We start from the raw sequence: 27,965 nt of genomic DNA, 5'->3' as shown, positions 1-27,965 counted from the left end.
CAGTCCGGCCCGGTGCGTTGCCTAACGAACTCGCCACGCCACTCTCGCTCTTATTTCATACGTCTTAAGGAACATTACCTATTCAACATGGTAAGTCCTTTTTGTTAGATTTCAGGAATATTAAAATTTCTCAAATACAGGGCTACAAACCAATTTTTTTTTAAATTTTATAAGCTTTTTATAAATTTAAGTTTTATGTATTAAAAAAAAATAAAGCCTTTCAGGTTTCTTTGATAAAAAATATTGCATGACAAAATTCTGAATGCTGTAAAGTGTAGACTGTACTTAACAGCTGAAAAATCCTGAAAGATTTTGAAATTACGACGGGTCATATAAGTTCTTTGATTTCTAAGTATAAACAAGTAATTTAAATGATGATATTTTAACTAAGTTACTGATAGACTTTGGTTTATTATAACACTAAAATAATAAATTTTCCTGTTGTACTTGTGCTCCATACTGATTTATCGGAATAGAGTTGTCAACTAAAATATCAACGCAATTTTTGGTGTGTTTTAGCGATGGCATTTTAAAAATTATTAAAGTTCTGAATCAAACAATTCAGATAAAAATAAATATCTAAAATAAAATAAACTTAGTTAAAAAACGTATAGGTACGCGAAGAAAATAGAATGTGTACATGCTGTTACTGAAATTTTAATTTGAGCTCTTTGAAAGCTCTTTCTCATAGCTTACTGTAACATCCTAATACCTGACATCACGTAAATGCAAAGCCTGAAAATGCCTAGCTGCAAGCAATAATTTAAATTTTCAGTCATTTTTTTTTTAATATAGTCTGTGAAAGTATGGGCTTCGGACTATAAATTAGTATGATTTAAAACAGCGCATTGAGGCAGAAAATTCTATGCCAAAATAAATTAAGTAAGACGTACCATCAGTGATCAGATCAGTGCATCACACACGGTTATTCGCTTTCTGATAAGTGATTAGTGATAACAATATTCACACATCGAAAAACTATGTATACTAAAACTACTTCTCTATTAGCTCCAATTATAACGTCCGTTTTCACGGTATACAAAATATGTACTTTTTTTCGTAAGGGCGGTTAGTCTACAAGACGTAACAGAAGTCCTAAATGTATTTAGGCAGTATTTACTGTATATTTGTCAAAGGACAATGAGTCACTCACCAGTTATAGTAAGGTTAAGATAAAAAAAGGAAATCTTGTTCAAATGTGGGTCAAATATAGCGCCAGTGGTAATTACCTAGAGATAAACAGCTGTTAACATTAACACTTAACTATGGCAATTAAAAAATACCTATCTCATGTATTATATAACTTAAATGATGAACATGATCCAGTATTCAAAATTAATAAGGCATAAGTATAAACCTACAACCCTAACTGGGTTATAGGTTTATACGCCACCAACATTGTACTGAAATGTATCCCCAAAAATCGTATATGAACATACATTTCTTGCATTGTTTGCGAAAATCGTAAAGTGTAATCTCCACTTTTTATTTACATTTTTTACCTTTAACCAAATAAATGGGTATAGCATAAATAATAAATGTATAAAAATAAAACTTTTACGCCAAAAAAACATGAAAGCTTTAGTATTTGATTCTTCAATCAAATACAAGGCAATTATACGTACATTATATTGCCTTCTTTTGTCTCATATTACCTATGCCTATTCTCAGTTGAATATCAATAGCTCTAAATACGCGATTAGGTAGTGTTCACATGCTGAGCGCATTGTAATGCAAGCTGGGCTGCATTGTCCTCACGAATATGCTAACTTATGTATTCTAATAATCAATAATTGACAATATCTTATATTTTATAAAATTCTCGTGTTACAATGTTAGGCCGCGTACTCCTCCGAAACGGCTTTACTGATTTTAACCAAATTTTATATGCATATTCAGTATCAGTGGGTCCGAAAATCGGCTACTGGGTACTTTTTATATTGATAAGTGCATTTATTGAATAAATAATAGAAAATTATTACAACTCGAGACTGACGGCGACCATTGTTTGTGCGACGGGATAGCGATGGACATTGCCATGGTGACATACTTATTTAGTCACTTCAATAAAATAATACGGGCGAAATACTTTATATGGCAAAGAAACGTTTGCCGGGACAGCTAGTGTAATATAATTTTTTTAGAAAGCAATTTTTACAAAATAATAAAGTACTTTACGTAAGTTCTATATTTATTTTCCTGTTTTTTTTTTCTTGTTAATAATTCCAATAAATAACAACTTATGATCAAAATAAGTACCTACGTCTCGTTTAACGGTACCCAACACGCTGAGTTTGTGGTTTCGAATAAGTGTAGAAACTAGGCAATTTAGAAGATTGACTGTAACTACGAGTTACGACAGTTAAAGAAAGCTACTAACTACTGTGCTTGGTAACATTAAATAGAATAAAATAGAGTAGAAATAGAATTTAGGTAAAAATATTTAAAAATCTGTGAAGAAGTGTCGTTTTTCCTCCTTTCTATATCTAATTTGTTGGGTCTCGGACGCAATGTTCAAAACTTCAAACGGTTACGGTTCATTATTATTATTTAATTTGTACAGAAGGCTATCAATTATTTTATTAAGACAATAACGATAGTTGTTATTAAAATTTAATTGCTGGTCCGTCCTACGCGATAAAATTTATTCTCTGCATCTACTCTACAATGCTTTAAAAAATATTTTAATGGGTCTTGAAATGTTTACCTAATTTTGTTTAAATAAATAGTCAATAATTACAATAATTACTTATATTTTACTAGCTGTTGCCCGCGACTTCGTCCGCGTGGATTTCAGTTTATAGCGCGCGATGTCAACAAAATTGGTGTCAAAAGCTTTTATAAAAAAACCCTGGTACCCTTTAAATCAAAACAGATGTGCAGTGTGCATATAATATTTCAATTTTTTTAATTAATCTTTATATTTTATGCCAAATTTTTAAGCTTATTTAGCCCCCCAATTACACAACTTTACCCATAAACTATTTATCATGATTGATAGGTTTAAGGTTACGTCACTGCATAAATAAAGTACTGAGTTATTTGAATGACGTGAAAAAGAAATAACAATCGAAAAAAAACGAGAATAAGATAATACCACCTCTTATAAAAAGACTTTTGGGCAAGCGTTAGCGCGATGTAGGAGACGCACGGCGCCATCTATTATGTATTTTTGGAACTAACCTAATTTGAACAAATTTACGCATTTTACAACGCTTACAACGCTTTTTCCAGTAAAAAAGTAGCCTATGTCCTTCCTCAGGCTTAAGACTATCGGTATACAAAATTTCATTACAATCGGTTCGGTAGTTTTGGCATGAAAGCGAGACAGACAGACAGACAGACAGAGATACTTTCGCATTTATAATATTAGTATCCCAAGCAGCAAAACAGTCGAATAAGGATTTTTTTACTCAGCCTTTAATCGTATAAGAGCCGGGTAACCGTTCATAAAACACCCATTTATCGTATAATAGCGGTTATCTCGATTATTTGGCAATATTTGCTAATGTGTGCTTTAAGGACGTCGAATAAACGTTTACAGCACTATGTTTTAGCCCTTTTACTCCACCTTTTAGCAGATGCTGAATGAATATGGCTAAAATACTCGTTATTCGATCGTTTGATCTATAACAGTCGTATAATAGCTGTAGAATAGATGATTCACTGAATTGGGTGCTTTTATACAGCCGTTACTCAGCTCTTTTATGTTTCTATAAAAGCTCTATAAACGCAATCGAATTGCTTATGGCAACATTGCTGCTGTTACTGCACGCTTATAGACTAACTCTTATAGTAGAATTAAAAACGTTCGTATAGGCACTGTAGTGTAATTAAGAGCTGTTATACGATATTTACGAAGCGAAACCTAAATCCTGTTATCATGGCGACACCTTGTGCTATAAATGTGGTGACCAGCACTCTTACTCGACTTTTAATGGAATAAGTTAGCTGTAACTGCAACTAGATTATCAATATGGACAATGGCAGTAAAAAAATATATTTTAAGTATATTTAATTATATTAATTAGTCTTCAAATTTAAGAAAATAGGCAGCGCATGAATGTTTATGTAAAAATGCCTTTGGGTTTATCAATAAAACTTGTTGCGCATGATGTTTTGGAGTAGCTACACGAACAGAAAAAATAATCACATATTGATTTCTCAAAAACTTGATAATATAAATAAGGATTGAGATGTAGTTTAATAACTATAATTGTTTTACATTAAATTTATGTAGCACACAAGCTCGCACTCTTTACAGCACTAATTTGTCGAGTAAAAGCATTCTATTCGCTGTTATAGAACTAAAAAGGAGAATAAAAGCAATTCGTCTGCTATTATAGCACACTTTATCTGTATAATAGCAAATCAATTGCGTTTATTGAACTAAATATCCTATATACGCATTTTGGTTGCTCTTAAAACACTCTTAGTGTTTTCTACCACTTTTACTCAAATCTTACAGCATTTTTTTGTTGCTTACTCAGCGCTTATTCCACTTTAATAGGACTTTAGTCTGAATAATTTGCGCCTTTTTCGCGTCGAGTAAACGTTTACAGCACTTTTACTCGACTGTTTTAAGAACTTTTATAGAACTTAAAGCGAAAACAAGAACGTGCTCTCGACCATTATAGCACGTCCATTTGCTGCTTGGGATAGATTGTTTTAACTTTAACACAGTAAGTTGCAGGTACTTTACGTCTTGTTACATTAAGTGCATTAAATATAGGTAGAAAACCTGTAGTTGTACATTCAGAGTAGAATCATAGACTTAGATTTCCTTAGATCATTACGCATGTATCTAGCAAGAATGCGTTGATAAAGTAATCAGTACGGAATAAACAAACGATTTCCGCACGAACGGAAAACCCAGTTAAAAAATATTCTAATGCAGATTATTAACGCGTTAGCTCATGACACGTCTGCTTTCCATACGCCTGTTATTAGGGTTGTCACTTTAATCATGAAATGCAAAAAAATCCTTATAGAAATTAGAAAGCTGGAAAAAATATTTATCGCAGAAAAGTAATAAATTCGTGTCTTTATCTATTTCTGTATTGTATAGGTCTACCAGAATCTAATGGCAAATTTTGACGACAGATTTTCAAAAAATATCATTGGATAATTTTTTATATAAATTGCATGTTTCACACACACAATAAGCCGCTATAAGGAAAAAAAAGGATCAAAATGTTTTATTCCAAATACCCGGTATTGCTAGAGTCAATTTAATTTCTCACTTTTTGCCATCAGATTCTGGTGGTCCTATAATTTGTATTATTTTCATACGGAATTTTAAACGTTTGCCGCCTTACGGATAAAGGTATTTTTAAGGTATACAGCTTATATTTAAGGTCTGTAATTTAATTTTTAAATAAGCGATGAAATATCTATATTTAAGGTCGTCTGGTAGACCTATTTTAGCCTATGAGACCGCCTATTTGTACGGATTCATTTATTGCGTTTGTTTATTATTCTAGTTTAGTTATTTTTTGTACAAATAAATAATTTTCTATTCTTTCTATAATTCAGAATTCTAATCTAAATATCACGTCACATAATTTTATAACGGTTATTGGGTACCATTGTTTTACTCGCTGTTTCTTTGTTGTTCAATAATTTTTGACAGCCCTGATTAAAATGAAGCCTTCGATAGTAACAAGTAGACCGTTATTGCAATTTCCTTAGCGATCCACTCGAGATACGACGAAAACGAATCGGCCATTGTGATAAATAGTAACTGTGCTTCTGCTACTAGCTGATTTAAGGAATAGTAAATAATAAGGAAAGAAGTTAATAAGTAACTTCTTTCTTTATTATTTTACTTTATTATTAATAAATACTAGACGTTCGGCGCGGCTTCGCCCGCGTAAATTAGATATTTCACAGACAAATTAGTCCACAAAAAATAGCCCATGATCCTTCACGTGGTCTACTTCTTATTCGTGCCAAATAACAGAAAAAAATGCTCCAGTAGTTCGTGAGATAAGCCCTTTCAAATAATTTTTTTCAATCACAAATGAATCCCTAAATCGGAAAATGATCTTTGAATACTCATAATATTTTAAAAAAACCTATCCAACGACACCTCACACGGTGGGATGGACGCGAAAAGAAAAATTACCCCCGCATTGATGTGTAGGGGAGGTACCTACCGTAAAAAATAATTAAGATTTTATATACCATTTTGTCAGCATCATTAAGATGTGCATTTATGCCGAATTACAGCTTTGTAGGCCTTATAGTCTCTGAGCAAAACCGCGGACAGACAGACGGACGGACAGACCGAAACTATAAATAAATATATTCCTTGTTGACTACGGAACCCTAATTACATGCGCCATACTGCATACATCTAAGTAAGATGTGAAAACATGTTTGAGGAATGTAATGAGTTAATAAAGCTACTCTTGTTGTAATAAAATAGTATTATATTATTATAGTGTGCGTGTTACCGCACCCCGGTCGAAATTAATTAAAAGATTCGGGCGTGGTTGTTCCTCACTCACTAGTATATCGAACAAGCCGTCATAAATTCCAGCTAAAGGTACGAGCACGTTAGAACGGGGCGCAGAGGACCGCGCCGAAAATCTGGTCACTGCAGGGCAGTTACACTCGTAACACAGTAGCCGCGTGAAGCTAAACCGTTTTGAAATTCACGCCTACGACCTACCGGCAAAATAGTGCAAATAAGTTGTCGTTAAAGTCGTGAAATTTTTTCCACCTTTAGATCAATATTTTGAAAAATGTAAATTTTTATAAAACCTAAAATTTTGGTTGCGGCTTGCGACACGAGAACCAAAACGTTGTTGCGGCCCGTATAAAAAAAGGTTGAGTATCACTGCTGTAGAGCATTTGATCTTATAACTGTATAACATATTGTATGAAAACTGCGGTTCCGATCGATGCGAGTTGCGACCCGTCATAATGTGCTCGCAGCTTAGCCCGTACCTACTAAGCAGCTGTTTTATATGGAAACGTGATGTTTTGATGAACTGAATAGTGAATAACTTACAATGATACTCATATTTTGATTTCATTAGAAACGGTCCAGTTTATATTCAGGCTAATTCTTCCTATCTGTAGGTACTTATAAAACTTTCAAATCATATGAATAAGTCAAAAAATAATGTTTGGGAGTTGGTCCACCAGCAAACATCGTATTAAATCTATTCGTGCCTAGTGCCTACATATAGAGCTGATTTTGACGTTGTTTCTATTACCCCAATCGCGTATCTACACTTTCTGCAATGCGATTCACGATTTCCTTTCGACACGGATTCGGAAAATTTACGGTGCCTTCATTGGTCAATGCCTAGGGCGACGAGCGTTTATTAGATGTCGATGAAGTTTTCGAATCCGAGTCGGATTGCGTAATGTGAATCAGATCCCTGAAGCAAAATTTGCATCATAAGAATAGAATTGAAACCCAGCTGAAGAAGGAAGCAATATGAATAAGTGTTGTTATTTATACTCACGTTACTACCAACAGCTCTGAATCATTAAAAGAGGTCAAAGACTTATACATGATTAATTTAAGATTTGTCGTGGTCACGAACTCCGGGAAATATGCGATTAACAGGGGGAAGTTAAGGCGCTGTGGTTGTTGCAACTACGTAAAATGGGTTTTTTAAAACACGTTTTAGTAAAGGAAATGTCATTATTTAAGTATAAAATAATTACCGTTTTAAAATTGAGAAAATTTTGCTATACGCAAAGGTATATCAGTACACAATTTCAAAAATTCTACTCGATAGAGAAAAATCTCAAAGATGACTGTTATAACGCTGTTTTTCATAAAATCATTTTATGGCTAAATTACACACTTTCTAGAAAAAACAAAAATGTAGTATATGTGTCGTAACCTAACGTAAACGATTTGATATATTTGATTTGTATAATACTAAAAACAAAAGGTTTTTACTCCTATTTTCTATTATCAAGGCACGCGGCGAGCGCGTAACAGCCACTGTACAAGGCGCGCTGATATTATGAATGTTATTTTAATGTCCTTAACGTCGATATTCGTACTGACAGTCATCGACCTGCTTATTTTAGGGACTACTGGGCCTTAAACACAAATCACAATGCTAAATGTTTCAAGAAACGACTTTTGCTCTACATTTTCAAAGTAAATATTATTACGAGCATGAGCTTTCGGTGGGTTTTCATACGTTTTAATAGAAAGACAAAGAATGTAGAGAATTAATTATAATATTACAGTAGATAATATGTAACATGAAAATTGTATTCGTAGTTAGTCCTAAATCTATATATATATATATATATATATATATATATATATATATATATATATATATATATATATATATATATATATGTTTTTGACCTTTGAGTTTTATATATATATATATATATATATATATATATATATATATATATATATATATATATATATATATAAAACTCAAAGGTGACTGACTGACTGATTGACATAGTAATCTATCAACGCACAGCCCAAACCACTGGACGGATCGGGCTGAAATTTTGCATGCAGGTAGATGTTATGACGTAGGCATCCGCTAAGAAAGGATTTTGATAAATTCCAACCCCAAGGGGTTCAAATAGGGGATGAAAGTTTGTATATAATAAATAATAATACTTCTTAACGCGAGCGAAGCCGCCGGCAAAAGCTCGTCTAATAATAAGACATAAAACCAAGTTAGAACAAAAAGATAGCAAGTTAAAATTACAGTAAGCCACTATAATGGATATTGTTCACTGCACGCACGCAATTTCAGAGAAGCTTATTTTGTTATTAGATAAACTTGCGTGCTTATAATGTACAATACAAACTTATATTCTGTGTTTATTATCCAATCTATTCTCACTTATTATAAAGGCGAAAGCGAGTTTGTTTGTCTATTACCTCTTCAACGATTTTAATAAAAAATTGTTATGGAGAAATTTTTGTGGGTGGGATGTAGAATAGTTTTAATCAAGGAAAAATGTGAGGTTCTCGTGTGATAAACGATTTTCAGCGTAACGTATTTGTAGGCAAATTGTAAAGTACTCCAAAACATATGTAGTTTTAAAGCAATTAAATTTGGAAGGATCTCTAAAAAAATGTTTCAAAAGATATGACGTTAAATTCCAATAAATATAATGATTATTAAATATATAAATATAATAAAGCCATGACAAAATATGTATTAAATTAATCCACAAAATGCCACTAATGTATAAAGCTTTGGTAAATAATGAGCACTGTGTAGACAAACAGCTGAGTCACTGGAGACCTCTTCGTTGACGTCACCCTCCTGAAATATAACACTCGTGTAGGCATTATATTAGACAGCATTTATTTTACTTCTGTCTATTTACTGCCTTTTTTGAATTATATAATAATTTTGCGTATGTAGGTATTACGTAGGCTTCGCGTTGCTTTTGTCACAATTAAAATATAATGAACAGTTTATTTTCGAAGAGAGTGTTTGTTTAAACCCACTAATCTTAGGAACTAGTTAACTTAAATAACTAGTAAACGTTGAAAAATCAGCGTAGGAGCTCAGAATCAGCGGAAAATGTCGAAAATACGGGGATTTTTTATTATTATTATGTTTTGACGCCGACAAAATCCGCGGGCGACAAAGTCTACTTAGTAAAAAATCAACTTGAAATAACACAATGGGAGACGGATTTTAAAACGAGCGTTAATTACAAATAATTTCTCTATACCCCTCCATCAGTAACTGATGCGGGAGTTTCCTATTGATCTCTTTTTAGGGGCCCCAAACATCACAAAACAACCCCGTCAACCCCTTTTTGTCATTTAAGCACTAGGTACTGACCACCCCTGTGAATAACAGGAGGGTGATTTTAGGGGAGCGTCTAGACTTATTAAAATTTTAGCTGAGCTGAGCGATGCTAGGGTAAAATCAGGACAAAGAGCTACAAACACTAGTATATAATCTAGATTCTAGGTTGATAGCCTTGCAAATATTTTTAGGCATGAATCCAAATTGAGGATTTTTCGCATTTACATACTTACATTATGTTAACGATTCCGTATAACTACATATTATCATAGTTGATACTGTACGTACATGCGAACCTTTATATATATTTTTTATGAAATAAGGGGGGCAAACGAGCAAACGGGTCACCGATGGAAAGCAACTTCCGTCGCCCATGGACACTCGCGGCAACAGAAGAGCTGCAGGTGCTTTGCCGGCCTTTAAGAGGGAATAGGGTAATAGGGGAGGGTAGGGAAGGGAAGGGAATAGGGGAGGGTAGGGAAGGGAATAGGGTAGGGGATTGGGCCTCCGGTAAACTCACTCACTCGGCGAAACACAGCGCCGGTTTTCTGTGAGAACGTGGTATTTCTCCGGTCGAGCCGGCCCATTCGTGCCGAAGCATGGCTCTCCCACGTATATGAGTCTTTTGTTTTTAATAGGAGGTTTTTGTTTTGTTATTATCTAATGACAATTATTATTAGCTACTAGATAAACTGGTAGTATAGGTTATTATTTATTAATATTATAGTTTAGGGATGTCTGGATTGCTTGTCATTCCATCATTCAGCTAAAAAAATTAAATTGTATAGTTATGTAATAATTCTTGTACCTATCCTTGATAGTTTAAAAATATTAAAACATGTTTTTTTTTTATTTACAATGCACATTGCATTTTATTTCATCCGTATAATTATAGCTGCCCGGCAGCTGAATGCGTTGACAGACGGACAATGGTCGTGTTTGTCGTTTAGTGAAAATAAAGCTCAGCTCACTAATTAGAAACCCCCGTGGCTGTGGTCCTACGCCTTTGTATTATGGACAAGCCTTTATTATTAAAAAAAAGTCGAAAAAGTAATATGCTGCATAGACAAAATATGTGGGAGCGGGAAAAAATTAAGGGAACTAAACCGAACAGGATCAATATTCCACTTTTCAATATTTTGGGCTAGCTAGATACAAATTCATGAAAAACTAGATCGGTTCAGCCATTTATAATAATAGTAAGAATGTTAAAGCTTTAAAAAATAGGATTCTTTTTTAATCTATACACAGTAGGTAATACTAGGCAGTGAGCATTCAAAGCAGCATAGCAACAAAATGCACATCCAAAATCACAGGCTTTTTATGGAAGTTTTTGTTGGAGTCTAGCTGAGGAAATTAATAGGTTCAGTGACCGACGTGCAATCTCGTAGTTATGGTCGGTACAACGGCCGAAGCTGGAGAAATAGCCATGAAATTAACAATATTGAGATGTACAATGCGCTAACGTCACTCGTTTTTAGGGTTCCGTACCCAAAAGGTAAAAACGGGACGCTATTACTGAGACTTCGATTTCTGTCTCTCGTGACTCGTCTCTGTGTCTCGTCCGTCTGTCTCCAGGCTGTAACTCCAGAACCGTTATAGCTAGACTTCTGAAATTTTCACAGATTGTGTATTTCTGGTGCCGCTATAACAACAATTACGAAAAACAAAACAAATTAAATATTTGGCTCACACAATATTCTTATTTAAATGTGTACTTTAATAATAATTATTAATAAAATTTAAATGTAATAAATATTATGTAAGGGGCTCCCACACAAAAAAACACAATTTTTTCCCAACTTTCGCTCAATAACAGTACGGAACTCTTCGTGCGCGTGTCCGACTCGCACTTGGCCGATTTTATTGTGTTTTGATGCCTGCTGAGTGCTGTAAAGCTGGTCTCAGACTACGCTATAATATAATAGCATAATATAGTATAAGTATAATATAGCTCATAGCACAAGAATATCGCGAATAAGAATTTTTAAATTTTCATTAGTTAAAAATTCTTATATTACTTATATATTTTCATTCAGTTATTTTCATTTTTAGAAACAGATAAAAATAGTACAAAAATATACATAATTTTTGTGCTATTTTTATCTGTAATCTCAAATGAGTGGCTTGAAGACGAAAACATTATACCTAGTTGTAAATTCTAAAATTATTCGAATATTTCATTTTACGATTATACAATGATACAGAATATAATATTATTATATTAACTGCTACTGGAATTAGAGCTGTTTACATGAGGTTTCCATTACATTTGATTACCATCAATTTTGCCTATGCACTCGATTACAATATGAAGATGAGTTTAGCATGTTGTTGTATAAATAAAAGTACTGTTTTTCATTATTGACCATCATGTTGAGCTTCAGATAAGAGGCGAATAACATAATTGAACTATAAATTCTACAAGCTATAGTAAGATTTGTTCATGGGCGTACCCAGGTTCTGGGCCAGAGGGGGGCAAAATACCCAGGTTCTGCAAATTACCCAGATTCTGGGCCAGGGGTGGGGCAAATCAGATTTTTTATAAGCTAGGTGTTTATAAAGAATAAAAAATTTATAATTTTTAGTTGTAAAAATATTGTATTGCAAAGAAATGGCAAAAATTCGTTTTCTTAATTTTTGATTTTTATAGATAAAAGTACTAGATAGTATACTTAGTAGGGAGGTCGACATGATCCAGGTGGGGGCAGCTGCCCCCCCCCCCCCCCATATGTCATATTGCTATACTGTGACATTTCTATGTAGAGGCGAAATAGCCTTTGGTACTGTAGGTACCTTCTCAAATTCCAGAAATACGAAAAAGTTATTTAGCTAATTAACCCTATTTACAAGAACCCGTAATAAAGAGGGAAGTGTTCCCTACCGGTCACTCCCTTCGCCGGAAATACTCGTGTGTCATCGAAACCCTACACCATATGCCACCGTGTTCTTTGTTTCAACGATGACGCAATCCTGATTAAGAACTTAGCAAATTTTAGAAACGTTAGAGAACAACTTTTATCACAATTCAGAGACTTACCCTCACTTAACAAGTAAATAAAACAAAACTTGGTAGAGAAAAGCTAGCAAAATTTTCCCGAAGATTCTGTAAAGAATATTACAATGAAGTTGCGTAATAATACACAATAATGACAGTAATAATTATAATGTTTCCGTTCAGAACAATATGTCGTTTCGGGTGGTTATTTTAATTGTTGTAATATTATTTTAATAATTGCTTAACCTTAATCACGGTAAAGCTCATCAAACGCCAGACATTATAATGTAAAGAATAAAGTAGAGTAGAGATAGTTTAACATAATAATATAACCTCCTCCTTTTTGGAAGTCGGTTAAAACAAAATAATGAGTGAAATATGTGGCTCTAATAAGAGATTTAATTCTGTATTTGTTGTATCGTATTCAATTCCTTCCTTCCTCCCTTCCTGACTTCCCGAAGTAGGAGGTTCTATATTTAGCTGGAATTTTTTTTTGTATATGTTTAACTATTAGGTACTCAGACTTTTGTCGTAAAATTTTTTAACAAGATAAAGAAATTTTATTTTATACATAATAATATTTTACTTCACTTTCGTTCATCATAATGATGAAGAGACTAAAGTACTAATTTCGACAAGGTAATGAAATCGACGAGTATAACTGTATTAGAGCATAATTACTAATTTCAACTCAATTTCAACTGCAGTCTGCAACTAAATACTTACAAATAAACTGTAATTGACTTACAAACTTAAGGCTCCTGAAGACCGCAGACTTAAAGAAAAAACCTTATCAGGCATCGCAATAGGATCAGAGTGAAGTACAGGGTGGTACCGGATACAATATCATCAATCAAAAGGTATTAACTGAGGGCTGCACGTTAATGTAGGGCATTGTAGGGCAATTGGAAGGAACTTGCAGGTTTTGTTGAGAAACTGGCTATAGTATGTGTAAAAAGCCACTTCAGTAGGTATCATTAATAACTATCATTAATATTGTCGATGAAAGGTGTTGAATTATTTTACGCCGAGTAAAGAGTCTTTGTTGGATTGTTTCCGAAATTAGGGTTGAAGTGCGATACACTTCTTATGTTCCATTAAAAAAATAAACTCAAAAAGCCTTACTAAAACTGGCCAAAACATTCACACAGCGAATAACTACAGATCTTCTTATCTTGTCTGATATTGAAAACGTCAGATGACGGATAGGCAGCGGACCCGAAGGCCTTATCTATTATAGGGAGGGGGCAGCTCATACGGTCTGTTTCGAGAAGATAGTCGTTCTGGTATATTGAAACAAAGAATCATGATCTGACTGAAAAGATATTTTTCTTCCAACTTCATTTTTAACAGAGTAGGTAACACGTTTTTAATTCCCACTTGCCAGGAAAATTGACGTTTATTTTATATTCTAGGAGGGGGGGGGGCAGCTGCTTGTATATATAGCATATAGTTTAACTTTACTATTTCTTACACGTACTGATACATAATTCGTCTGGCCTTCAGACTCCACAGAATTTACCAAATTGAAACTTTACAGGCTCCATTGGTCTTTTACGACAATTTTATCGGTTTGGGTTTTCTTATAAACCTTTACAAGCAATACCTATATACAGTTAACTAAATAACAAACGTGGGTATTCAAACCTTTAGAAATTGTAGATTTCTAAATTTTTCTTCTACAAAAGAGGAACATTTTAAATATATTAACTGCCAAATAGTTAAAAGAGGTAACAACCGAGAAACTTCCAGCAATTACACTCCCTCAGACATAATCTCAACTACTCCGGTGCCGGACCAGTGGTTACAGACAAAAGGCGATAACGACGCTCACGACCTACCAAAACCGATCAACCATCACAAGATGACGGGTTAGACTATTGTTTGTTGAACATCTGGTTAGTGGTATTAGGATGTCTGTTACTAATCGGAGAAATGTCTGCTACTGCTCACAAAAAATTAAAGTTTACTTCTTAGTAAACCATTGCATTAATGCGTATCCCTAATCTAGAGACTCGCTCTGGCAGGGCTGGTCTTCGAATTTCGACGGCCACTCAGAGTCTTTGACTCTTTTTAATTTGAATAAGTACTTATATTTAAACGAGCTTTTGCCCGCGGCTTCGCTCGCGTTAAGAAGTATTATTATATACAAACTTTCATCCCCTATTTGAACCCCTTGGGGTTGGAATTTATCAAAATCCTTTCTTAGCGGATGCCTACGTTATAACATCTACCTGCATGCCAAATTTTAGCCCGATCCGTCCAGTGGTTTGGGCTGTGCGTTGATAGATCACTATGTCAATCAGTCAGTCAGTCACCTTTGAGTTTTATATATATAGATACCTGAAACTTATCGCAGACTAATGTAATTTTAAATTTATCAGGGCGAGCGAAGCGAGGAATTTAATTTCAGGTCATAAGCCTTAATGTCAGATTAGGCTTACAGAAAAAGGCCAAATAGTGCACTGAAATGATAAAGATCTGTGTTGTTACCCTAGGTTCATTGCCCTCCAGCTGAGTGCTGACCCTACCCTAATTTATACAAAGCCTGTAATGTCACGCACTTTTTCCGAGCCTAAATCGATTCAAATTATCTTATATCTTTAAACGAGCAATTCTTGTATATTGTATATACAAGAATTGCTCGTTTAAAGATATAAGATAATATTATATATATATATATATATATATATATATATATATATATATATATATATATATATATATATATATATATATATATATCTTAATATATATATTTCTTGTGTGCGTGTGTATGTGACTGAACTCCTCCTAAACGACTGGACCAATTTTGATGAAATTTTTTGTGTGTGTTCGTGGAGATTCGAGAATGGTTTAGATTTACAGTTTGGTCTACTGGAAAATGTTTTTTCAATTAATTTCTTATTTATAAGGAGTTGTTGATTTTGGAATGTTTTACATTAGATCCGGCGGACGGCGCTATCATCGCATTCAATATTATTCTATTTCAATTTTAGTTTGTCCTGACAGATGGTGCTACGATTAATTTGAAAAAAAATTTGTTATTCAATTCATGTGCTGATTAAAATATTAAATAAATAACACATAGGCTACAATTTTAACCGACTTTCAAAATGGGGGAGGTGTTATGTTCGTTTTCTTATATTCAACGATTACTCCGCCGTTTGTTAACCGATTTTCAAAATTTTTCTTTTGGTATATAGGGTATCATCCCAATTTGGTATTATATTCAGAAAAGTGGTGATCTGATGAAGGATCCATAAGTAATCGAGGGAACTCCTCAAAACTTATAGGGAAACATATGGTGACTTCGGTTTCGTGAGAAGTATTCTAAGCATATGCTACCAACAAGTAAGATTTTGCACCGAGATATACCTGGTATACCGTGGTTCGGAAGGTGCTGAGAGAATTCCTGATTCTTTATAGATACAAGTTTGGGAGTTTCGGCGTTGTTTTAAGAACAGAAAGCATATGCTACTATGCAAATTACATTCTTCATCATCATCATCATCATCATCACTACCATATTATACCATTTCATAGTCTTTTAGATCGAGACTCGAGTTTGTCAAGCGATAATTAAAAAAAATCTATATCTACCTAATATTATAAACCTGAAGAGTATGTTTGCTTGAACGCGTCAATCTCAGAAACTACAGGTCCGATTTAAAAACTTATCTCAGTGTTAGATAGATCATTTATCGAGTAAGACTCATCATTTATCGAGAAGGTTATATTATATTATTACTCTAAGACTAATACGACAGAAGAAACTCAGGAAAATGTGGGAAAAACGGGGGAAATATTTTTTATGGGAAAATGTACCTACGGATTCTGTAAAATTTCTAATTTACGCGGGCGAAGCCGCGCGGGACATCTAGTATATATATATATATATATATATATATATATATAATTGGAATCTCGGAATCGGCTCCAACGATTTTCATGAAATTAGGAATCATTTTTAGAAAATGTCATTTTATTCGTGTTTTATCGAATACCGAGCAAAGCTCGGTCAAATAGCTAGTAACAATATTATAGAAGCTAGGTCAAAACTGAAAGTTAAATAAAAATTTATGTATTAATTACTGTGAAATTAAAATTTTAATGAAATTCGGCTAAACGTTTAAAGATAAGTTTAAAAAAAATATTCAATAAATAAGAGTTTTCATTAAATTGTTTATAGCCATAAATAATGGTATACACTATACAGTACGCAATTAATTTAAGCATCCCTGAATGCAATTAAAAGCTATTCAAATTATTTTCTTTCTTTTGTTGATGAGGTGCAAAAAAGTTAGGTTAGCAAAATAAATCATCTTTCACAGTGCAAGATAATATTATAATAAAACTAGCTGACCCGGCAAACGTTTGTCCGCCATATACATTATTTCTATATAGTATCAATATAATAAGTAGATAAAAACCAATTCTCAGGCCTAACGAATTTACGTACAAAATTTCATACAATCGATTGAGCCGTTTTGGAGGAGTTCACGCACAAGCACTGTGACACGAGAATTTTATATATTAGAAATATTTCCCATGCAAGCTAAAGCTATACGTTAAAAGATATAAAAATACCACAATTTTCCAGAGGGAATGCATCTCAGTCCACATCGGGCAGGCGGGAGTCCAGATCGGCAACGCGTGCTGGGAGCTGTACTGCCTGGAGCACGGCATCCAGCCTGATGGCCAGATGCCGTCGGACAAGACCCTGGGCGGCGGAGACGACTCCTTCAACACTTTCTTCAGCGAGACCGGCGCGGGCAAGCACGTGCCCAGAGCTGTCTTCGTGGACTTGGAACCGACTGTCGTAGGTGAGATGTTTCTTTTGATTGTTGTATTTTGTTTCATTTTTGTGTTGTTTATTATACGGGTCACCTGATGGAAAGCAGTTACAGTCACCCGTGGACACTCGCAACATCAGAAGAGCTGCAGGTGCGTTGCCGGCCTTTTAAGAGGGAATACGCTCTCTTCTTGAAGATTTACAGGTCGTATAGGTCCGGAAATACTGTTGGTGACAGGTCGTTCAAGAGCTTTACAGTGCGCGACAGAAAGATACTTACGCGAAAAACGCACGGTGGAAGACGGCCACTCATCAAGGTGATGAGGATGGTATATTTTTCGCGTGGATCGATGGCGAAAAGTTGCAGGAGGTATGATTCCGAACAATTCCTCAGAGCACTCCTTGTGATACAACCGATAGAGGATGCAGAGTGAAGCTACATGATACATCTTCGCTCTGCAGACTGCACCGGTGTTTTTACCACATCAGCTGTGTTAATCATACAAGGTCTTGGGAATGCTGCATATTTAAAGCGGGTAGAAAAAAGCACTTCCCTTGTGCTGAACCTCTTCCAAAAAAATGTTGATCCCAAAGCTACTACGGCACCGTATGTTGATGGTATGGTCAATTAATAAATAGTAACATGGTAAAAATAATTTCGTTATTAAACTTTAAACTGCTTTGAAGTAGTTGAGATTCTCAAACTCTACATTTGGGTACCACCTTATTAAGACGTTAACTACTAACACTACATAACTTGACTTTTTGTATTTCTGAATTTTGATTCTGAACTTATTACTAAAGCCAATAATAGAATTACTGAAAAACAATCCGTAGTTATCATCGAAATCTAAATGTGCCGGAGCGGGCAACGAACCCGCGTACCCTGTTATTACCTCGCGAACAGCCCGTCATTATGTCTATGGATCTGTAATAGACACAATATCTATTATCCTTTGCATAGAAACAACGGAAGTAAGCTTTTTATTCGACTACGCCGACGCTGAAATGGTCATTAGTCTAGTTTGTTTGTATTAGGTAAGTAAATACTAAATAGAACTAACTCAGCATTCTAGAATCTAGAGTTCCTGGTATTATTTATGAGCCAAATTTGCTAGGTTACTTAATCATATCTCTATCACAATATTACACCTCCGTAATTCCGAAAAAAAAATCCTGTATCTAGTATTTCTCTGGATATAATAACACGGTACCAAAGACTATTAAACAACCTGTTACTGGAGTTACAGTAGCAACTATAATGCAGTTAAACTTAACAAATGGACACATTAAAGGAAAACCATAATATAACGTAGGTAAACAAGGATGTGCTTCAGTTGAGCGCAATGTAACGTTATCACTTCCTCCCGCAGTACCAGTAACTTAAGGCTGATGAGAATATCAATACTGATTACTGGGGAGTGGGGACCGATTCTCATGCCTGCGATTGAAGTGCCTGATTTATGTCCCTTATATTAAAGGCCTGTTTCACCACTTCCTGATAAGGCTATCCACCAATTAACTTGTCAGATCAAGTATGGAGAACTGTCAAAAAAGTTGTGAATAGCCTATTAAGCACTCTATCAGAAAGTGGTGAAACAGGGCCCTAAGCCAGTTTGTAAATAAAGTTCAATGTTCACTTTCAAAATCCAATTTCCTAACTGTATGTAATGATGTAACGTTATCATGGATTTGTCAGATTTAATTCTTCTCAACACCTACAATCTTCGACCAAATAGATATTTGCTCGAAGCCTGCAATGGAATAAATATAAAGTTAACTTTGTCAAAAGATCGTTTCGATATTTCAGACTGGCGCAAATATCATTTTACGTATTTACCGTTTACGTGATCAAAGTAAGTAGTTTACAAGATTTCATAATCTATATATATAAAACTCAAAGGTGACTGACTGACATGGTGATCTATCAACGCACAGCCGAAACCACTGGACCGATCGGGCTAAAATTTGGCATGCAGGTAGATGATATGACGTCTAGGCATCCGCTAAGAAAGGATTTTGATCAATTCTACCTCCAAGGGGTTAGAATAGGGGATGAAAGTTTGTATTGTTTAATAATACTTCTTAACGCGAGCGAAGCCGCGGGCAAAAGCTCGTTTAATTATAATATAATTTTATTTTACGTTATTTTTGCCATTCAATAATAATAATATTATATACTTCAGTCTTTCTGGGGATACTGAAGTCTTAAACTAAGTAGTGTCCTGCTTGTATTTTGACTTTTGAGACACCATTCCTAGTATAAGTACATACCATAATCATAATATAAATACAATTTCTTTATTATCACGTAAAACACAAGCGGTTGTATGTTCGTGTAACTGGATTATCTATGGGTTAAGCTGCAGCCGACAGAGCATGGTTGAAGTTTAACGTTGTTAGTGGCGGCCGAAAAGGAAGATCTTCCGACCGAGCGAGATAGCATGCTCGGTCAGGCCGAAGCCCACTGACGTCATTTCAGACGTTGTATATATCTTGCCGTTCTCCGAAACTTCGATAGCGCGATGCAGGAATGTTAGGCGAATTGTGGGTACCGCCACATCACTCCCCCCCGAAGACCTGTGGTATTCTTCGATGCGCTTGTGTTGTCAGGTGTGGGCCGAAGCTACGCGTGCAATGACCAGGAGAGGGACCCCGTGCTCTGCTTGCTGACCGGTCGTTGTAGCCTATGGCTGCCCCGTTCAAGCCAGACGCGGGTTCGACCGGCGCGGACCTCCAACGCGGCTTATGGTCGAGGCGACCCGGTTATGCTTGATGTCTGCTGACGTGGTGCGGAGGGGCGGGGAGTGTTGATGATGATTGATGTCCAGAAGGATGCGTGTTCTTGTCGGTGGTCACCAATTTACTCGTAACGTTGTTAGTGGCGGCCGAAAAGGAAGATCTTCCGACCGAGCGAGATAGCATGCTCGGTCAGGCCGAAGCCCACTGACGTCATTTCAGACGTTGTATATATCTTGCCGTTCTCCGAAACTTCGATAGCGCGATGCAGGAATGTTAGGCGAATTGTGGGTACCGCCACATCACTCCCCCCCGAAGACCTGTGGTATTCTTCGATGCGCTTGTGTTGTCAGGTGTGGGCCGAAGCTACGCGTGCAATGACCAGGAGAGGGACCCCGTGCTCTGCTTGCTGACCGGTCGTTGTAGCCTATGGCTGCCCCGTTCAAGCCAGACGCGGGTTCGACCGGCGCGGACCTCCAACGCGGCTTATGGTCGAGGCGACCCGGTTATGCTTGATGTCTGCTGACGTGGTGCGGAGGGGCGGGGAGTGTTGATGATGATTGATGTCCAGAAGGATGCGTGTTCTTGTCGGTGGTCACCAATTTACTCGTAACGTTGTTAGTGGCGGCCGAAAAGGAAGATCTTCCGACCGAGCGAGATAGCATGCTCGGTCAGGCCGAAGCCCACTGACGTCATTTCAGACGTTGTATATATCTTGCCGTTCTCCGAAACTTCGATAGCGCGATGCAGGAATGTTAGGCGAATTGTGGTTACCGCCACAGAAGTAATAGGATTGTGTGTAAGCGCAGATAATGCGAAATGCGATCCGACACGCCTCAGCATATTGAAGAAGATACATTCCTTTTTGATAAGCTCAAGGAGTCAAGAATGTAAGGAAAAATAAGGGAGATCCACGATTTTCTGTCTAATCTAAGGTTTAGAATAGTGTTTTTCAAACTGTGGGTCGCGAGCCTCAGGGGGGGTTACGATGCTTTTGTAATCGCAGGTCGCCAAAGGTTAAAAGGACTATTTCATAAAAAAAGATTAAGAATGCAATTTAACAGATGGAAATCTTCAAAAATACATACTTATATGAAAAAAAAATGCCAATGGGATGAAATATTTTGTCATGTCGCGTCATAAATAAGTTTGAAAAACACTGGTTTAGAAGAAGTAGAGTAGAAGTAGAGTGTTACGATATTCATAAGTTATGGCCATCGTTTACCATCACTCGCAGCCATTCTACAATAACTAAAATTGCGTATAATTAGAAAATTGCCTTCCTGACCCCATGTTCATAAGCACCGTGATGGAATCATTGCAAGTGGTGACAGTTGGCAACTCGTGACTAACTTTACGTCTTTCTCAATTAACTAAATTAACAGCAATCTGTACAGATTTTAATTAAAATCATTTAAATATGTCACCAACAACTATGGATAAAAACCCTAAAATATTACTACTGTATTTTAGGACTTTATTAGGGCTATTATAATAATATTATGTCAATGTAGTTAGCACTGGAGCCTTAAAAAATAAGAAGTTTTGAGCTGTACGTTTGGCTCTACAATGACTCTTATTTATTTATGAATTATGAGCATTGGCATATAGCTAAAATATTAATTAATGTAAGTGCAACTCTTCAAATGAACACAAGCTGCGTTCCATACATTCCTTTTTGGGTGGCAAATAGAACAATTAACAAAGAAACTCATGTCTCATTCACTGAAAGTCCTTGAATTTCTGCATAATATGCACGAACACAAATACGTGGGCAGAATGACTTCGAATATAATCGTGACTAATGGGTATTCATGATTAAGAAATGCAAACCAAAAACAACAGAAATAAAATATTATTATGTAATTACTATCTATTAACCTAAGTTATTTTATAAGCTGTAGCTTATGAAATTACTTAGGTACATCCTTACTTGATTACATATAATTCGTAGAACGAAGTTAGGTACTAGCATTGGCAATTTTGCCAAGGTGAATAACGATTCCCTAATAAAATATTTGTGATACTTCTAGTTACAAGACTGGCGTAACTTTTTTAATCATCTTGGCGATCCATGGCTCAACAGCCACTTAACGGTGCAGCTGCGATTTGTCAGTTATTCCTGTACAGGATAGCGCAATAAATATGAATTAATTAAATCCACTCGGCTGTACGATAAGTGCAAGTTCTCATTAAGTCCACTTGAGCGTTTAAGCTTTTCGGTTTATTGGTTTTCGTCACTAACCAGACGTTGCGTTGTTTTATAGATGCTGTATTGCAGATTTCATAGACAAAGGGTAATAACTGATAATCTGATCATCTCAATTTTAAATATATTGGAATATTGTCTGTGACTTAAGTTTAATAAGTATAATGTTAGTATCTATATTTGTGTATAGGCCTAGCCTGCAAATAGGGTATAAGATGTTGAAATGATAGCAAAGTGAATAAGTAGTTGACTACAGTTTATCAAAGGCATTTTCATAGACCTACTGCAGTTAGTCATAGTCAACCTTTAAGTCCTCTCAAAGGACACCTCTGTTCTAAACACGGTCTCAATCGCATTATCTCTTACAGACGAGGTCCGCACCGGCACGTACCGGCAGTTGTTTCATCCGGAACAGCTTATCACTGGCAAGGAGGACGCCGCCAACAACTACGCCCGAGGCCATTACACCATCGGCAAGGAGATAGTCGACGTCGTGCTAGACAGGATCAGGAAACTCGCTGACCAGTGCACTGGCCTGCAGGTTTGTTACAAACTAGATTAACAACCCGTGACATCGTTAACTCATAGACTATTCGCGTATAATTTGACGTGATGACAACTATCCTTTGCCATCTCTAGAACGACTCTCATGAGAGATAACACAGGCTAGTTACCATATCCACTAAAATCGGTTCAGCGCCTTTAGCATAAATAGGTAACAAACAGACATACGAGAACCCCACTTTCGAAAGAATTCAAAACGAAAGTTTCGAATTCTTTCGCAAGTGGGACAACATTTTTTTATTTTCCCTCATTGAGACGTCTGTCTTGTAGGGCTTCCTAGTGTTCCACTCCTTCGGTGGCGGCACTGGATCCGGCTTCACTTCTCTGTTGATGGAGAGGCTGTCCGTCGACTACGGCAAGAAGTCCAAACTGGAGTTCTCTATTTACCCAGCACCCCAGGTAAGTTCTTTTTATATAAACTTATACGTGTACAATTGTACAAACCTGCCTACGACAAAAAAACTTACACAAAATATGCCATCAAAAACGCCACGTTACACGTAGAGTTCCTAGTGCACAGCATGACTGTTTAAAGCAAAGATTAAGATCTCTCCGAACTTTCCGAACTCTACCATGTTAATACAAGAAGTCCAAAATCTTTCTGTATTATTTGTAGAGCAGAAATCTATCCTTTATTGACTTCTCTACAAAAATAATGACACTCACTCGGCGAGACGCAGCTAAAGCTTTTGCACGCTAGTTTTTCTGTAAGGCAAAATTTTCGCTGAAGCGGCCATTTCCTGAAGACAATATTTTCCTCACTATCCAGGTGTCAACAGCTGTAGTGGAACCTTACAACTCGATCCTGACTACCCACACCACACTCGAGCACTCTGACTGCGCGTTCATGGTGGACAACGAGGCCATATACGACATCTGCAGACGGAACCTCGACATCGAGAGACCCACTTACACCAACCTCAACAGGCTTATTGGACAGGTACCTATTTTTTTAGGTTTTTTCTTTCAATTACCATAACGACAATAAAATTGACTCTACTATGAAGTGCACATAATTTATAAGTTACTTAATGCATAATGATTTGATATTGTGATTTGTGATGCCTCAAATGCCCTAATTAACTTGCACATAATATTTAACTATAGGCGCTGCTAATAACTTGGGTCTCAATTATAGCAGTACCTACCCTAGCTCTGGATTTATGTACCCTATAGACAGTATATAGACAGTACGCTGCCGCCTATAGGCGGCAGCGTCCTATGGCGTCCTAGGGGGGCAGCAGAGTTCTAGGATGGCAAAAGTGTTCGTACATAGGGGCGGCAAAATGAAAGTGGCCTATACTCATAAAAAATATAAATCCCTGGTACCACTTAAATCTATCACTCTAGAAATGGCCTCGCACTAAACGTCACCTAATAAAGGAACACCTACCTGGGTGACCCTTACAACTGTGAAATGAAATTTGGGATAGGGGATGATTTTAGGTAACCCCTATGCTAAGGGATACTTAGTAAAGATATGGTTTAGGTGCTGTTGGTGACCCCACGTCAGATAAAAATAGCTTATTTTCGTAGCTCTCCCCAATATTGCCCGTCTAGAATGTCACACGTGTGACTTTAGGGGAGGGGGCCAGGCCCCCCTCATTGTTTATTTCCAAACCAACTAGCAACAGACTAGTTATAGCCACGATTAAACTACCATGGTCTTAACCAGACCAGTAGCTTAGACCCTTTCGAAAAGAAAAAAAAAAAAAAAAAAAAGCTGTTGGTGAAAACGGGCACTAAGCCTATTCTATTTTCCCCACAGATCGTGTCCTCAATCACCGCGTCGCTCCGCTTCGACGGCGCCCTCAACGTGGACCTGACGGAGTTCCAGACCAACTTGGTGCCTTACCCCCGCATCCACTTCCCGCTCGCCACATACGCGCCCGTCATCTCCGCGGAGAAGGCCTACCATGAGCAGCTGACGGTCGCTGAGATCACCAACGCTTGCTTCGAGCCCGCTAACCAGGTATTTTATATTAAGTTAACAAAAGGCCCAGGATTCAGAAAAGAAATTAATAGTTATAAAATGTGTTGTTGTTACATTACATTTTAAGTTCTCTAGTTAATGCCTGGTGTCTGAAGCTTTTATACTAGACTTTTTCTAGTCAGCTGCAGCGTCATTGATTGGTATATCAATAATCTTATATCATATAATCGGCTCCAACGATTTTCAAGAAATTTAGTATATAGGGGGTTTCAGGGGCGATAAATCGATCTAGCTAGGAATCATTTTTAGAAAATGTCATTTTATTCGTGTTTTATCGAATACCGAGCAAAGCTCGGTCAAATAGCTAGTTATCATTAATGTGTCGCTATACCAACCAAAAACCCCTGTCTTAAACCTCAGAAACCGGACATACCTAAGTTAGTTCTGTATGCCCTATGACTTATGAGTTATGACGCATATCAATTCCTATCACAAATCAGCGTAGGTATAGAAACGGGGAAGGATTTTTCTAAGTAGAATGGCAAAGAACAATGAAGGATATTGCCCAGGTTGCCTCCTAAGCAAAAATGCTATAACTATCTACCCACTAAGTTCACGCTAAAAAATTAATCCCTCTGCAGCGTAGCGAGGTGTATAAATTATTCTGCCTCGGTTACCCGGAATAAGTAGGCAAGGTAATGTGACAAGTTCGGGACAGGTAGCGCAATGCAGTTGATCGCTATCTCACCAGCGAATTGGCAAAGTCCCAAGTCTGGAATTATTTATTGATCTCTTATTTTACATAAATTATGGCACTTGAGGTGTATGAATCTAAGGCTGGTATAAATATTCAGTAATTAAGATGCGACCCGGTCTCAAGACGCGGTTCGGCTCTGTGATTGGTCCAAATTTTGACAGCCAACCAATCACAGAGCCTGAACCGAGTCTTGAGACCGAAATGCATCTTGAGTACTGACTATTTGTACCGGCCTAATTTAAGGTTCATTCACACTCGTCCTTATTGCAATTAATTGTGATTGCTTTATAAGTTGATTTTGTATTTCAGCTGGTCAAATGCGATCCCCGACACGGCAAATACATGGCTTGCTGCATGTTATACAGGTAAATAATTTTTATTATTTTTCTTTAAAAACTATACAGTCAGCAACTAAAGTAATAATTGACAATTAAGCATGGTTTACCGAGACTCATTTGCAAGCGTACAATTCAAAGTTTACCCGAAGTCAAATATCGTGTTTAGTCTTTGAAAAACAAGGGTGTTAATATATTGTTTTAGGTTGATTTAACCACAGAATACATAAATAATACCTTACGGTAATTTAACCCAGATCGGCGTAGTGGCTCCAAAAATTATTTTGTAATCAACAGAAAATTTAAAACATTATCTTAATTAAATTAATTTCGTATTTCCAGAGGTGACGTGGTACCTAAAGACGTGAACGCGGCCATCGCTACCATCAAGACCAAGAGAACCATCCAGTTCGTAGACTGGTGTCCGACAGGCTTCAAGGTATTTTTTCTCTATTTGTTATGTATATGTATATAATTAAATACCATTAGACTTATTAATCTAGCTTAATGAATCATGATATGAGGCTAAAAAAAACATGGAGCCCTTAAAAATTTAAATTATTAAGTGTAGGCAGGTGCTAATGTATATTAGTTATCTGATCTTTGCGAGGGATTGAGGGTATCAAATTTTATTATAAATTTGATACCCTCAAATTTTGTGACAGATCGTAGTTCCACACTTTCCCGCTTAAACTAGCACGAAGCAAGAAACATAAAATATAACTTATTACTTACCCATCCAAAATGTTTCGTCTCAGGTGGGCATCAACTACCAGCCGCCGACGGTGGTCCCGGGCGGGGACCTGGCGAAGGTGCAGCGCGCCGTCTGCATGCTGTCCAACACCACCGCCATCGCTGAGGCCTGGGCCAGGTGAGAGATTTAAAATACACTCAACTTCCTTAAAAAAAAATTACAAAAACTATTAAAATATGCATTACACATAAATACGTAGTAACTAAATTGTATTTTGGATCTTAAAAACACATTCCTCGCAACACATCTCTGGTGGAAACGGAGCCTTACCCGTGCTAGTAGGCCTAAAGACTTATTTATACATTTTAATGTTTCCAAACGAAATTCTGTACTAAATAAGTATTCCCATTACAGACTCGACCACAAATTCGACTTGATGTACGCCAAACGCGCCTTCGTCCACTGGTACGTCGGTGAAGGTATGGAGGAGGGAGAATTCTCCGAAGCGAGAGAAGATCTCGCAGCACTAGAGAAGGACTACGAGGAAGTAGGAGTTGACTCCACTGAGGGAGAACTCGATGAAGAAAATGAATACTAAATCTCCACATTAGATTGGTCTATCTATCAATGGCTAATCTATGCTCCATTCGTGGAACTTCAAAATATTTTTAGGTCCATGGCTCCACTAATATTAAGTTTTATATGAGTTTTGTAAACCATAGACTATGACTGACCATTAATAACATTTCAATAGTAATAATTTGGTCGTTTTAAATAATATTGTCCTTTTCCTCTATCAATTATCATGTTGTGTCCTTACATTTTCCTCTCAATAGAGATATCAATAAATGACGGAGACAGCATATGTAAAGGACAATATTCTTTCAGTGACCGAAATTTAGACGTAAGAAAACTGCTTGGACGTATAGTATGAATGTATTAACAGTACAAACTTACATTTCACTGAGTTTGTAATGTGTTTATTTTGCTATAATGCATTTAAAGTAGGCATAATATGGCTACTTAATAATTTATATTAGATGCTTATTTATTAAGATAGTTGTGCTTGATAGAGTATGAATTAATAATTTATTTTATATGCACAATAAATTTTATACACTTTATTTGGTCTTTTTTTTCATATACATACATACAACAA

General features: G+C 36.2%; 1 protein-coding gene across 1 annotated transcript; it reads left to right on the top strand.

Moving 5' to 3' along the window:
* Positions 1-27,930, top strand: LOC121727215 (tubulin alpha-1A chain). Its single transcript, XM_042114920.1, has 10 exons — positions 1-90; positions 17,384-17,606; positions 22,892-23,064; positions 23,358-23,486; positions 23,857-24,027; positions 24,856-25,059; positions 26,087-26,142; positions 26,455-26,551; positions 26,871-26,983; positions 27,221-27,930. Exons 1-10 carry the CDS (start codon positions 88-90, stop codon positions 27,402-27,404), a joined length of 1,353 nt encoding a protein of 450 aa, XP_041970854.1. The 5' UTR covers positions 1-87; the 3' UTR covers positions 27,405-27,930.
* The last annotated feature ends 35 nt before the right edge of the window (positions 27,931-27,965 follow it).

The sequence above is a fragment of the Aricia agestis genome, chromosome 5 (genome assembly GCF_905147365.1).
Source record: "Aricia agestis chromosome 5, ilAriAges1.1, whole genome shotgun sequence".
Classification (NCBI taxonomy): domain Eukaryota; kingdom Metazoa; phylum Arthropoda; class Insecta; order Lepidoptera; family Lycaenidae; genus Aricia; species Aricia agestis.
The sequence above is the reverse complement of the archived record's forward strand: the minus strand, read 5'-3'. Positions and strand labels throughout refer to the sequence as shown.